The sequence below is a fragment of the Chelonoidis abingdonii genome, chromosome 1 (genome assembly GCF_003597395.2).
Source record: "Chelonoidis abingdonii isolate Lonesome George chromosome 1, CheloAbing_2.0, whole genome shotgun sequence".
Taxonomy (NCBI): Eukaryota; Metazoa; Chordata; order Testudines; family Testudinidae; genus Chelonoidis; species Chelonoidis abingdonii.
The window spans coordinates 250,274,933-250,290,250 of record NC_133769.1 but is presented as its reverse complement, the minus strand read 5'-3'; the positions used below and the strand labels follow the sequence as shown (position 1 = coordinate 250,290,250).

At 39.3% G+C, this 15,318-nt stretch overlaps 1 protein-coding gene across 6 annotated transcripts in view; it reads left to right on the top strand.

The window, feature by feature from the left end:
- Nucleotides 1-15,318, top strand: part of MGAT4A (alpha-1,3-mannosyl-glycoprotein 4-beta-N-acetylglucosaminyltransferase A) — a 140,398-nt gene that overhangs the window by 120,773 nt on the left and 4,307 nt on the right. For 4 of the 6 annotated variants that reach the window (XM_032805559.2, XM_032805561.2, XM_032805557.2 and 1 more), the window contains exons 13-14: nucleotides 9,676-9,754; nucleotides 14,624-14,690. In XM_032805559.2, coding sequence (XP_032661450.1) covers nucleotides 9,676-9,754; nucleotides 14,624-14,690 — 146 coding nt within the window. Of the gene's footprint in view, nucleotides 1-3,031; nucleotides 4,188-9,675; nucleotides 9,755-9,908; nucleotides 10,373-14,623; nucleotides 14,691-15,318 lie in introns of those variants that run through there. The other 2 variants (XR_012654898.1, XM_032805563.2) reach the window with 2 other exon arrangements.

Sequence of the window (15,318 nt, the reverse complement as noted above, 5' to 3'; positions counted from 1 at the left end):
AATACTTTTTCCAACTAAGTTGAAGTGCAATTGTAAGTTTTATACAACAGGCTCTAAAAAAATCAAATTGTAGTTTAATTAAATTAAATGACACATGTTCAAGAAGTATCACCCATTGATAGAAAATTTTAATTTAAGGGAAATATTTCCTTTCTCTAGTATAATTGTAGTTATTTATATAGAATTATCAAGCAATGAATATAAAACTAAACTTTATAAAATGACAAGTGATGTTCATGCGCCTCTTCAGTATCAAGCTCGCTAGTATCTTTACAAGCCAGCTGTGAAGAAAGGAAAGCCTGGTCTTCTTCAAAAGTGCAAAATAAGTACATTTTATAAGTGCATAAAATTTGAAAGGACATAAGGCAGAAGCCTAAAGACAGAACTTTAGCTCAGAGAAACAATAATTAATTCTCTGAACCAGCACAGATTTTTGAAACATGTTAGAAAATACACATTGTTTTTATTTTGCTAGAAAAGATTACTTCTATTTCCTGATCTGATTTATGAGCCATACACAATCAACAGCTGATTTAAAAAGGGTACAATCAGCACAGGATTCTGCAAAAAGAAGAGATGAAGAACTGCTGTTAGAGATTAAACAGTTTAAGTATGGAAAGGGGAAGATTAAAATCACAAATAGAAGTTAGAAGTGTTGACATAGATTTGTACAAATCTTCCTTTTTATGATTTTCAAGAAAACCCAGGACATTAGGCTTCAAGAAAAATTCTCTAAGATTTCATCACAATGGGCTATAATCCTGAATGAAGCTTTTTTTTAGAATATCAGTAATAAATAATGCATTTCTGCCTAGGGAAGTTACTATCTTTAATTACCACACCAATGAGAGTCACAGTGCTTTTTCTTAGGTTTTCACAGCAATCAGATTGTGTTGGATTTCATTAATACTTATTTCAACAGATTATATTTTTCTCTCCAACTCATATGTTTTTAGATACTACATCTAGTTTACTTTCAATGGAATCAAATTCCAAATTCTGTATTACATTCAAGACATACAGTGACAAAAACCAAGATTGCATGTGCAATTACACGGTCATATACTATTTTTCATATCTTATACAACTTTTTCTATACTAGCCGTGGGAATCATCTTGTACTTCTATGTACATTGAAACAGAAAGTAAGAAGAAAGTAATTTATATTATGCAAGGTGCACATTGTAAATGGTTGAAGTTTTTTAAATGGCACCAGAATTAGGTAGTAGTTAATCCTGGCCCACAAAGAAGGTGTCAGGGATAGAGCAGCTTTTTACAGTTTTATTTTTATGAGGTAGCTTGATGTTACATTTACAAAATAGAAAATAATATTATATTTTATAATTTCCAAACTTCTGCATGTTTAAATTTGTAACTAAAATATTCTTTTACAGCTTTTATTTTTTAAGAGAATAATTTAGCAATTTTCACTTCTGTTTGGTATAATATACGTGTGTGTGTGTGTGTGTGTGTGTGTGTGTGTGTGTGTGTGTGTGTGTGTGTACACTTTCCAGAATTTTAATGTTCATGAATGATTCTGAGGCTATTGTGTTTAAATAGCAGATGGATGAGACACTCTTGTTAGTAATTTTAGTAACAAGTAAAATGCGACTCAAGCAGAAAAAATAAATATTTCCAGTGTTCCCATGGGTTGACATGAGTTAAATCCCGGGCCAGATTTCTTAGTAATTCATGAACCAAAAGCACATCTCCCCACACATCAGTCAGGTCTTGCAGCTACGAAAACGTTCTGTAGCTCAATTCCTCTTGGGCCTTGTGCTTGTTATCCACTGAGAGGAAGGCAAGCTTACTGCAGGACAGCTAGCTAAATGGTACCCAGTGTAGTAATAACAGAGTTTTGATATGCTGTCAAATAATTTTATCTTTAAGAGAAATAAAATTCTTATAAATCTGAAGTACAAGAATATACTACACCTTTACCTCGATATAATGCTGTCCTTGGGAGCCAAAAAATCTTACCGCATTATAGGTGAAACCGTGTTATATTGAACTTGCTTTGATCCACCGGAGTGTGCAGCCCCGCCCCCCTGGAGCACTGTTTTACTGTGTTATATCCAAATTCGTGTTATAAGAGGTGGCGTTATATCGAGGTAGTTGTATATCATTAAGGCTCCGTGTTTGTCACGGAGGTCATGGAAGTCACAGATTCTGTGACCTCTGCGACTCCTGCAGCGGCCTGTGCAGCTGGCCGAGGAGCCGCTTGAGCAGCTCAGGCAGCCCTTGGGCCAGTTGCACCAGCTGCTGCTGGGCAGTCTCAGGGCCCCCCAGCAGCAGGAATTTGGGTAGCGTGGGGCTCAGAATTGGGTGTGGTGCTTACCTGGGGGAGAGGGGCACCTCCCTGGAAGGGCAACAGGAACTCCCTTTCCTCACCTCCTAGCTCCACATGGTGCCTCAGCCTGAGGGCACCACCCCCGCAGCTCCCATTCACTGCAGTTCCCAGCCAATGGGAGCTGCAGAACCAGGGCTCAGGGCAGAGCAGAGGCAGCACATGGAGCTAGGAGCTGAAGGTTGCTGCTTCCCGGGAGCCAGCTAGGGAATCTGACCCAAGACTCCTCTGCCTCTCCCCCTTGGCACCCTCCCCTTAGGCCATACCCCCTCCCCCAGCAGCCACGGCGCCCCCTGGGCTGCAATCCCCCCCCAACACTCCTGCCCCTCTTCCCCCCAGCTTTCATCATAGGTGTATAGTACAAGTCAGGGACAGGTCACGGCCATGAATTTTTGTTTACATCCTGTGACCTGTCCATGACTTTTACTAAAAATACCTGTGACTAAAATGTAGCCTTAACTATCATACATAACTTTATTTGTATTTTGTATGCATTCTTTAAATATGGTAATAGACCTGATCTGTCAAAGAGAAAATATACATGTGTATGTGTTATTTACATAGATGAAGAGAGATAAATGGAAAGGACAACTTTGGATGGAAGGAAGCCTGGAAACTCATTTAGGTCAATCATTTCTGTAAATCAAATCATACTGATATTATGCTAACTTTTGTGTGTTGCAGTGTTGCTACAGTGGAGCTGTTAATTGCTGTAAATGAACAAAATCACCCCCTACTGTCTAAATGTTAATAGCACAGCAGGAAAAACACTTCTACTTTTGCAATTTGTTCACCATTAACTCACAGAGAACTTGATGACTATAGAGGAATTTCTTTGGTGATTGTTCCCAGCTCTGTCCTGCTGTCAGTAATAAGGGTGTGAACTAAAAAGTGATGAAGAAAACCACTGTTCCTGCCTCTATGCAAGAGCACTTTATGCATTTGCATTTTTAAAAAGTCCCTTATGAAAGAATATTGGTAGGTGAGAGTGGTAAGAGAGATGTTATCCCATTAATATAGTGGTAAAACTCCCACTGATGATTAGGGTGTTAGAATGCATAAGGACATCAGAATAGATCTAAATGCACATTTTAAACAAATATCTTTCTGGGCTGCTTTGCTGTAATTTTGTCTTACTTATCACTGAGACCTGTAGTAAACGCTGGAAAATGTACTCCTTGTATGTTTTTGAGATTTCATAAATGTTTAGAAAAAGGATTACAAATTTGGTTTTGCAGTCCTTAATCCAGGCAAAACTCTCCATTAATTTCAATAAGAGTTTTATCTGATAAAATCTGCAAATTAGGGACCTGTGTATGATAAATTCTCTTTGTGTGTTAGCATTGTGTATGCTCATGTATTGAACATTTAATAACAATTGTTAAAAAGCACAAATATTTTTCTTGAAGAGTTTACAGAGCCAATGTCCCTGGAGCAAATTCTGTTCTGCTACTCCTGTGAAATTCCTACTGAACTCAGTGTATGCCACTGACGTCAATGGAGCTTGCATGCATGTGTCTGACAACAGAATTTGGCTCTGTCTCTTTCAGAGCCTTGATCCTGTTTTAATATTTTTTTGTCACCTGTCACTCTGTCAGAGAATTTCCCTATTCAGGAAAGCAGGAGCTTAAAGTAAGCCTGTGCTGCTGTCTGAATAGGGATGTTTTCCCAAATCAGGACTGGAGCACTCTGTTTTCCTCTTCTTCTTTCTTTTTATGATGCTTTCTATAAGGATCATCAATCACAGAAAGAATAATAATTTCTTGCAGATAAAGATTGTGTGGATTAATGGCAACTACTTATCCAGCTCTGGACATATTTAACACTGATAAATTGGAAATTTTATGTCTGATTACATTTTAATAAATTGTAAATTGAGTGATTTTTCATAATTTTAGTTACGTGATCATTCTTGAACTAGTTTTAACTGAGTGATGCATATGTAGTGTGTTACATGGTGCTCACTTTACATTTCAGTTGAAATGAGGGCTTCAGTGCTAATAGATTTTACATATTTATTTAGTTACATTAAGAATAACAAAAGCCTGTTAAACTAGGTGTATTTAGACGTCACTTCTGTACGCAGTTACATAGACATTAATCTTAGGAAACTAGTCTGTGTTCTGTTAATATAAATGAGTGGCCTTAATAAATTCCCAAGTATAGATATACCACCTAGTGGTAAAAAATGCTGGTGTTTCTCATTCACACAACGCATGTTGAAAACTCAGTGTTAAAAAGAATGTATGCAGTATAGTTGTAGCTATGTCAGTCCCAGGATATTAGAGACACAAAGTAGGTGAGGGAACATCTTTCATTGGACCAACTTTTGTTAGTGAGAAAGACAAACCTTCAAGTCACGCGGAGCTATTCTTCAGGTCTGCAAATGTTACCCACATAAAATTCTCTATTGTACACACTCTAGGGCACCTGCCTTTACCTAGTTCCTAGGGCTCAAGGCATCCACCTCTACCTAGTTCCTGAAGCTCAAGCCATAACCCTGTTGATTTAGGCACCCCCACCCTTTCCCAGTTCCTAGAGCTCCAGACAAAAGGCATCTAACTTTATCCCTCAATGGGCTCCAGGCTCTACTCCTTCGTGGACTCAGGGCTTAATCTTTTGGGGATTTATAGGGTGTTTTACCAGTGAAGGAGCCTTACACAGTAATATCCTACTTAACCTCTATTTATTAATGATCACCAAAACAGAATGCACACGCTAAGCATACAATGCTCACCACTCCCAATAAGGCAGACGTACTTTTCCTGCTGGCCAGTTAGGATCAAGTAATCTGGGGAACTCCAGATTCTGCAGGGTGTTGAGGTCTGGGAGCTCTAATCTTGGGGCTGTGTCCTGGAGTTGGTTCCAAAGACCTTCCTTTTGGACCTCAGTTTATGTAGTGACAGGTTTCAGAGTAGCAGCCATGTTAGTCTGTATCCACAAAAAGAACAAGAGTGCTTGTGGCACCTTAGAGACTAACACATTTATTTGAGCGTAAGCTTTTGTGGGCTACAGCCCACTTCAGCAGATGCATAGAATGGAACATACAGTAAGAAGATATATATACTGTGATAAAGTTCCTCTTCTAACTTGGTGGGTCCTGCACTTACAGGCAGATTTTGCTTGCCTCAGAGATTCACAGTAGCCCTCAGTTTGGCCACTTTCGTGGCTCAGATCTGCTGTTCACTCAGATAACCTCATCACTGGCCAGTATGGGGGGGGGGGCGGTAAGAACAATCCCTGCAGTTTCTGCTGATCCACCATGTGGGTCAGGGAACAGCCCAGAGACCTTCCCCTCTGGTGGTACCTCCTGTGTTGGATCAGGAGTTGTGAGGTTTGGGGGGAACCCAGGCCCGCTCTCAACCCTGGGTTCCAGCCCAGGGCTCAGTGGACTGCAGCTGTCTAGAGTGCCTTCTGGAATAACTGCGTGACAGCTACAATTCCCTGGGCTACTTCCCCAAGGTCTCTTTCCAGCACCTTCTTTGTCCTCATCACAGGACCTTCCTCCTGATGTCTGTTAATGCTTGTACTCCTCAGTCCTCCAGCAGCACATCCTCTCACTCAGGGCTGGCTCCAGGCCACAGCACGCCAAACGTGTGCTTGGGGTGGCACGCCGCAGGGGGCGCTCTGCCGGTTGCTGGGAGGGCAGCAGGCGGCTCTGGTGGAGCTGCCGCAGGCATGGCTGCAAACAGTCCGCTGGTCCGCTGCTCCGGTGGACCTCCCGCAGACATACCTGCAGCAGCTCCACTGGAGCCGCGGCACCATCGGACCCTCCGCAGAAACGCCTGTGGCAGGTCCACTGGAGCCACAGGACCAGCTGACCGTCCGCAGAAATGCCTGCGGGAGGTCCACCGGAGCCGCGGGACCGGCGAGCGGCAGAGCGCCCCCTGCAGCATGCCGCCATGCTTGGGGCGGCGAAATTGCTAGAGCCGGCCCTGCTCTCACTCCCAGCTCCTTACACACACCTCAATAACTGGTGTGAGAGGCTTTTTAAACCAGGTGTCCTAATTAGCCTTAATTAATTCTAGCAGCTTTCCAATTGGCTACAGGTGTCCTAATTAGCCTGCCTGCCTTAATTAGTTCTAGAAAGTTCCTGAGTGTTCTGGAATAGTCCCTATTATCTTATCCAGGGAAAAGGGACCTGCTTGACCTGGAACTAATGTATCTACCTTCGACCACTCTCCTGTAGCTATCTGACCTGACCCTGTCACAGTATATACAGAGAACATGAAAAGGTGGACGTTGCCATACCAACTCTAAGAGGCTAATTAAGATGAGCTGTTATCAGCAGGAGAAAAAAAACTTCTGTAGTGATAATCAAGAGGCCCATTTTAGACAGCTGACAAGTTTATATAGTGAAACTTGAGTCTTGGTTAGTTGTACCTTAACCAATCATTTTACTAAAATATTGCTAAAAATTTTTTAACCAATCATAACCTAGTGTAAAACAATTATTTAACCAATCATACCCCACCACCTTAATTGATTTATACCTTGCAAAATTATGTAACACACAGAAACAATCAAAGAACCAGACAGAGATCATACAGATAAACAATAGAGAAGTGGGGACCATAAAGATAAAACAATAAAGAAGTGGGGATTTCACAACCACTACTATTGATAGTGATTTCTTGCCAGACAGGATGCTATCAACGAAAGTTTTCTTTAACCATCTTAAGATCTGTTTCTTTATCTGGTTATGGTGAGTGCTATTAGACTAGGATTGCTTTCTTAACAGCCTGATATTACATTGTTTTATTGTAATTTAGACGGAATGTGAGAATGTGACTTTCTGCTTCTTAGCTAGTAGCTGCTGCTCTCGTAATATGGCTGCAGACAAAGGCTTTGAGCCCTACAATATGGCTACAGGAAAAGGCCTTATCCTTACAGGAAAGGAACTCCCAGCATCACAGCTAAATGCACGATGTAACAGATTGTTTAGCATAAGTAGTTAGCACATATTGTAAGGGATTATTCAAGGTGAAGTGGCCAGTCACAGGACTAAAAGAGGGGTTTAGTTGGGTTACAGATTGTTGTAATAAGCTATAAATCCATGTGTCTGTTCAGTCTGTGATTTTTATTGTCTAACAGTGTTATGAATTTAAGCTCCCACACTCATCTTTTGAATGTGTTGTGCAGGTTTTCTTTGAGGATGCGGATTGATATAGAGTGATTGCTCTGTGAGAAGTGTTCACCCACAGATAATATGGTGTATTTGTCTTTTATATTTTCCTGTGTGCGTTCATTTGAGAGCGTAATGATTGTCTGGTTTTAAATAATTGTTATTGCGGCATTTAGTGCACTGGATGAGCTGTACTACATGTTGTGACAGGCATGGGTGGGATCCACAGATCTGGAAAGGTGTGTTGTGGAGGTTGTTGATCATTGTACCAGTGAAGATATGTCTGCAGGTTTTGCGTCTGTTGTTCTGGCAGGGTCTAGTGCTGCTTTGAGTTGGTGTGTCCTGGTCTGTGAATCCCTATGTTGGAATTCTCCCATAACTTTGCATTAAAATTCCAATTAGTTACTCTTAATATGTCATACACTTTTATTTTTATCATCACATTAATACATCATTTAAAAAAATAAAGTGTAATTAATAAATGCAACCACAGTTCAAACAGCCTTCACTGAGGAAAAATGTTGACCGTGGAGATAAATATATTTATTAATGATGAAAAACATCCAATTTTCTCCTAATATAACGAATGCTAAATTTAGCAGCCACTTACATTGAGTGTTCTTTATTAGCAAAGTGAGATCTTGCAAATGTGCGTTTTCAAATGTCTGTCTGAAATGTGTCCATTACTGGATGTCATAGGCATAATTAAAAATGTAATTTCTGTCACACAGTTCATTCCAATCTTGTTACTCTACTTTCTGAAAGTGGAATTGTTGTCTTTTTCCTCCATTTCCTTGTCACATTCTGGAACATTCTGTTCCCACTGTTATTAGGGGGAAACCTTGCTCAAAGAGACAGTCCTGTCTTGACTCTTAAAAGTAGCAAGTCTCAGGCTCATCCAAGTCTCTGGTGGTATGGAGTTCCATAGTTGTCCTCTTAAGTCCTCTCGGCCAGAAAGCTGTCTGCCACTAGGTTTAGGACTAGAAACTGCCATATTGAATTAAGCCAATGGTCCTTCTGGGTTAGTGTCCACTCTCTAACAGAGTCCAGTACCAACTCCTGCAGAGGAAGGTCCAGAAAACTTAATAACAAGCAATTATGGAATAACCTGCCCATGGGAGAAGTGAATTCCTTTTCTCAAGTGGTTAGTGGTTTCCTTGTGTCCTGAAGCATGAGGGTTTAAGTGCTATAAACATTTTTTATGTAATATAATCCATCCGATATGCATGTTTACAGGGAAATTTTCTGTTTTCTTTTTTCAAAGTTGTGATGCACATTGCAATATGGTCTCTAATTTTACTGTGTAAAATACATACAGGCACTGCTGTTGCCTAACATACCTTGTTTTTCTCTCTTGTAGTAAATAAATCCATAACCACATAATAAATGGGAAACTGTTCCACAACCAGGGTGGGGGACAGTACCTTCTGTCTACTGCACTACATTACTTTTGGGGATTTGTTTGTAGTTTTTTGTATGTTTGTTTATAATATGTAATCAAGGGATTGTAGCTTTGATGAGCCATAACACTATGTAAATGTTAAAACACTAATATTTATTACTACATATAGTTAGGAATACAGACGTGTAAATACAGCTATGCTAATAAACTATGTAGCTTTGTTGTTGAATTTGTGATCTTGGTTATTGCTTATTCAGTAGCTTTTGCCATGACTAGCAAATTTCCATATAGATGACAATAACATGACTATATAGCATTTTCATCCCTAGAGCTCAAAGTATGTTATGAAAGAAGTTATTTAGCATTAGTTTTGCAGATAGGCAAGATGGGCCTATCTGAATTGCCCATGATTACACAGCTGATCAGCAGTAATGCTAAGAATAAATGCAATTTTCCTGACTCCCAGTCCTGTGTTCTATTAAATGAACCTGTTGCCTCCCAGTCCCCTTTGTCTCACAGGATAACCCTGTGGTATCAAGACCAGCTCTATATGGCTATTTTCCTAGGTGCAAGTTTAGTAACATGTAAATCTATGAAAAAAACTTTGTCTGGTCACTTTTTAAAAACTCAATACCTTTCATTAAAGCAGAGCTTTTCCGTACATTTGTATATGAAACTGATTTTCATAGTTGAACTGGGATCATCTACCAGCGTAATTTCCATAGTGTCATTTAATGTTACTTATTAAGCCAACAGGGACTGAGTGTGCAGACCATTTATTTTTAATTTTTGCATTTACAGATACTTGTTTCATAGTGGCAATCCAGAGCATCCAGGAGATATTCTGCTAAATACTACAGTGGAGGTTTTGCCTTTTAAGGTATGAATACATTAATATCTTTCCTTTCTATATTAGAGTAAAAGCAAAACTCCTAATTTCTAATGACATTTGGATTGGGAAAATATGGGTGTCTCTTTTATTGGAATTGAAAGCCCCTTATCTCATCACATTTGTTCCTCTTTATTTTAAACAGACCTTATTTACAAAGAGCAGAGACTTTCATTCAGAATAAAGCTTGGTAAAAGGAAGATGGGTAATCTGGAGGAGAACAGTGTTTACTCATCTACTTTTGTTTAGCTGCTGCTTTTATTTTTATTTTTTTTAAGAATTGGATTTTGGAGGAATTGGCTTCACTCTGCTTCCTCATTTTTCATCCACTGAGTGTCCAGCCTTAAAGATCCTTCACAAATCCAGCTAAGCAGATGTTTTGGCATCTTAATTGTCAAGTTAATAGAACAGAGTCTGAAACTTTCTATTCCTTCTACACAAGTAACCTGGATTTTACCTCAAAATGGCAATGCAGTGAATAAAGTCAATTCCAGTTTGAAGTCAGACTCTAACCCCTGTACCTATAGGAGAATCTTTAGTCTTTTTCACCACAAAAAATTCTATTCCAATAGCAAAGACATTACTTCAAAAAGAGGGTTATTTCAGTAGGTATAAAAAGAGTGATCTAAAGTATTTGTGTCTGATCTCATTGCAAATGATACACATCTGATGCAGATATTTTCAGCTGGAAGAACCCTGACCATTGTGTCTGGAAGATTAACATATGATGATTCAAAGTGATATCAGAGCAGTGATCTTGCTAGTATTCCTTTCTCCCCTACTTTATTCCCATCTGCCTCCCCCCCACAAATCCTACCTTCAACACTCATGAGATATTACTTCACAATTTTAATCAAAACAAGACCCACTCTCCTCTCCCCACTTTCTTGTGTTGAGAGGCCTAAATTATTGATGTTCATACATACATTACAAGAGTGAAATTATAAAAAAGAAATAACTGATGAAAATGCAAAAATTATTTAGAGAGCTGCATAATTTCACAATGGAAATATCTTTAGCCAAATTCAGAACTGGTATCAACAGATGTGAAATGGAGTTGTACCCGAATTAGGCCTAAATTTGGCTCATCATATTTACATTCTACTGGGTAGGGTTGATTTGATTTAAGTTCCCTAGTTTTACCTTGGAGGTCAGGTGGGAAAAGGTGGCAAACATTTCATACAGGAGCAGGTAAAGAGTGTTGTAAATCAGATTGTATCTTGATATCCCTTTCTCCTGATGTTTGATTCTTGTTGATTCGTCAACAGTATTTTTCTTTTAAAAAATCCATATATTTATCATGTATACAATTCTAAGCATTAATAAAATTATTAATTTTAATACAGTTTACATTTCATCATACTATTTTACATGTCTAAATAAAGCCCAAAGATGTATAGAAAGACAACTAGAAGCTTATAAAAGGGGCTAAAATATGTTGCCAACTCTTGTGATTTTTATCGTGAGTCTTGCCATATTCGTTGTTTTTCTTAAATTCTTAGTTTCTTGAGTCAAGTGATTACATGAGGGTATTAGCGTTTTTAAAGGAAAACAAAAAATAAAGTAATTTTCTAGCCTTACTGATTGCAGAGAAAAGTTTGAAAGTGGTGGACATGATATATCTTGACTTTAGCAAAGCTTTTGATACAGTCTCCCACCGTATTCTTTCCAGCAAGTTAAAAAAGTATGGATTAGATGAATGGACTATAAGGTGAATAGAAAGCTGGCTAGATGGTTGGCCTCAACGGGTAGCAATCAACAGCTTGATGTCCAGTTTGCAGCCGGTATCAAGCAGAGTGCCCCAGGGGTCTGTCCTGGGGCCAGTTTTGTTCAACATCTTCATTAATGATCTGGATGATGGATGGATGGATTGCACCCTCAGCAAGTTCGTGGATGACACTAATCTGGGGGGAGAGGTAGATATGCTGGAGGGTAGGAATAGTGTCCAGAGTGACCTAGACATATTGGAGGTATATAAAATCATGAGTGGTGTGGAGAAAGTAAATAAGGAAAAGTTATTTACTTGTTCCCATAATATAAGAACGAGGGGCCACCAAATTAAATTAATTGGCAGCAGGTTTAAAACAATAAAAGAAAGTCTTCAACACACAGTTCCAACCTGTGGACTCCTGCCTGAGCGGGTTGTGAAGCTAGGACTATAAACAAAAATTTAAAAGAAACTAGATACACATGAGGTAAGTCCATTAATGGCTATTAGCCAGGATGAGTAAGGAATGATGTCCCTAGCCTCTGTTTGTCAGAGGGTGGAGATGGATGGCAGGAGAGAGATCACTTGATCATTACCTGTTAGGTTCACTCCCTCTGGGGCACCTGGCATTGGCCACTGTCAGCAGACAGGATTCTGGGCTGGATGGACCTTTGGTCTGACCATTCTAATGTTCTTATGGAGGATTGGGCCAAAAGAAATCTGATGAGATTCAACAAAGACAAGAGCAGAGTCCTGCACTTAGGGCAGAAGTATCCCATGCACCGCTACAGGCTGATCGACTGGCTAAGTGGTAGTTCTTCAGAAAAGGACCTGGGGATTTCAGTGGACAAGAAGCTGGCTCTAAATCAACAATGTGCCCTTGTTGCAAGAAGGCTAATGGAATATTAGCCACATCTGTGATGCCACATCTGAAGTATTGTGTCCAGTTTTGGGTCCCCTACTACAGAAAGGATTTGGACAAACTGAAGAGTCCAGCGGAGGACAACGAAAATTATTAGGGGGCTGGGGCACAAGATTTAGGAGGATAGGCTGAGGAAACGGGGCTTATTTAGTCTGCAGAAGAAAAGAGTGAAGTGGGATTTGATAGCAGCCTTCAACTATCTGAAGCAGGGTTCCAAAGAGGATGGAGCTAGGCTGTCCTCAGCAATGGCAGATGACAAAACAAGGAGCAATGGGCTCAAGTTGCAGTGCAGGAGGTCTTGGTTGGATATTAGGTGGGTAGTGAAGCACTGGAATGGGTTGCCTAGGGAGGAGGTGGAATCTCCATCCTTAGAGGTTTTTAAGGCCCAGCTTGACAAAGCCCTGGGTGGAATGATTTAGTTGGGGTTGGTTTTGCTTTGAGCAGGGAGTTGGACTAGATGACCTGAGGTCCCTTCCAACCCCAATCTTCTATGATCTGAGGACTTATCTACATATGGATATCTAGAAAAATTAATCCAAATTAACTAAAGGTGTGAATTTGAAGTAGAATTAGCTAAACCGCATTCCAAAGTGAATTAAACTAAATTGAATTAAGGCCACTTTAATTCTGAATAACCCTATCAAGCATTTTTTATTAATCACCAGGAATTCCCCAGAGTAGAACCTTTGGATTTAGTTCATCTGACCCTGGATGCAATTACTAGACTGTTCACATTTCTTTCTTCAGTTTCATTTTCCTATTTCTTTATTAAAGAGAGCTTACTGGTATCCATCCCCTTTGTACATGGAGGGTCTTTTCTAGAAGCATTTTGTATTGAAGAATTACAAATACTGTATTTTTCACATGGATCTTCATCTCAAATATTTTTTACCAAAAGTAAATTAGGGATTTCACAGATCCCAGGAGATAGTCCTCCCATCATTTTCTACAAAGGCTACGCATCCAAAAGCAAAGCTCCAGCAAATATTTGATGTCCACCAAGCTGTTAAGATCTACCTGGCAAGAATGTAAATGCACAGAAAAGTCATCCAGCAACAAGAGCCAAAAAAAGGCATCTAAAGCATTAATTGCTAGATAGCTGGAGTATTGCATTAAAGAAGCCTGTGAAGCAGGCTTACAGGAAAGATAAAGCTCTTCAAACAAGGACATTATTTACTTCCTGGACTGGTAAATTTTTTGTGTTGAACAAAGGCATTGGTAAGGCGGCAACAGTCACCTAATTAAGCATTCAGCAGGCGCTAGGAATTGGACACAGGCCTTGACAGATGCTGCCTTAGTAGGAGGGTATTGCATACTGTACTATGATACCTAATAATATTTTAAAGTATCATTGCTTCAGTAGTCTTGCTTGTGGCCTACCCTTCCTTGGGGCTTTCCCACTATAGGAATGGTGAGCCTAGGTAAGAATGAGAAAGTTGATAACTGCTGATACTTCTTCTCTGAATACCCCAGCACAATGTTCTGACCCACCTGTTGATTGGAAGTAAGTAAAAGTTGTTTGAGGACAGATTGTTCTGTAGACTTACTCAAGTGGAAGTCAATTGTTAATTGTTGTTCTAGTGTTACAAACTGAGCTGTGTGTTTAGCTTTGGAAGCATTCTCAGTTTATAGAAAAAGCAGCCAGCCCCAATGTGGGCGATAAGTTTCTGATCCTGCCTCCTCAAACTGCAGATGAGAACAAAAACCAACTGTAGGAATATGATAAGCCTGGATACTCAAAAGAGAAATCAGCAAGTATCTAGTTTCTTTCTGAGTACAGCAGGCAGATGAGCTAGACCTATTTTAAGATTAAAGTATGGTATATGGTTTCATGAGTGTCCTTTGGGTGGGGAAGGGGTTACATAATCTGTCTCTCCCCAAATCAGCCGGGGAGCAGGCTTTACCCAAGTGTCTTTTCTGCTGCATATGCCAGTATCTGCAATATCCTTGTGCTTCATCATATGAGTTTTTACGAGTGGTACTTTTCTCTTCTACCCTGAAGCCAAATACAGTCAGTTCTGGAACGGGTTTTTTTTGTTTTGTTTTAAGAAAAGCCTGTGCTATAAATAACATCTGTTTGCTCATGGAAATTGTAGGCCGGTTCAGAGTTTTAGGAAAGTGTTCTAAATAGAGAACAAGGGCTCCCACGTTTTGCTCTAGCTTGCAGATTTATTAGATACATGCAAAATAAGTGCTTTCCTTTTTTTTTTTTTTTCCTGTTTTATGTTAGAGTGAAGACTTGGTATTAAGCAAAGAAACCAAAGACAAACGCTTGGAGGATGGTTATTTCAGGATAGGTAATACTGTGCACCATAGAACAGCAACGTTCGTTCTTTTACAAACGTAGAAATAAAAATAAAATTTGTTTTATTACTATATCAATTAGTAAAATATTATTTTTTTTAAAGCCTTTATATGTTTCTGATCATTCTCATTGCGTTACTGACCTTGTAAATGTTACTTGCCCTTTTAAGGTTGATTTAAAGAATGAAGTTCTGATGTGATTCTTAGCTGTAGTGGAAGAAAAGGATTTTATTCATCACTTTTTAAAGTATTATAGTTAAAGTTTTTATTCCTTTTTTGCTTTGGTCTATTAATAGCCTTCACAACATCATATTTATTCATTCTGATATAATCAAAATTTCTACCAGTAGGAATATCAGTATCCATACATGCTTAATGTAGTTTATGTATATTTAAGTCAAAATTTAAAAGTTGGTTTCCTAAAATTTGACCTCTGAATCCAATCTAACCAAAAGTGGCCTGATTTTCAGAGGTATTTAACACCCACAGCTACACTGAATTTAAGCTTTTTTATTCCTTATTAATGCTTCTGCTGCTTAGTCTGTGTGCTGAGGCTATATGTACTGCAGTATTTGCCAATGAAAAACTGAAGCTGATGGTAAAGAGCTCTGAGCATTATGG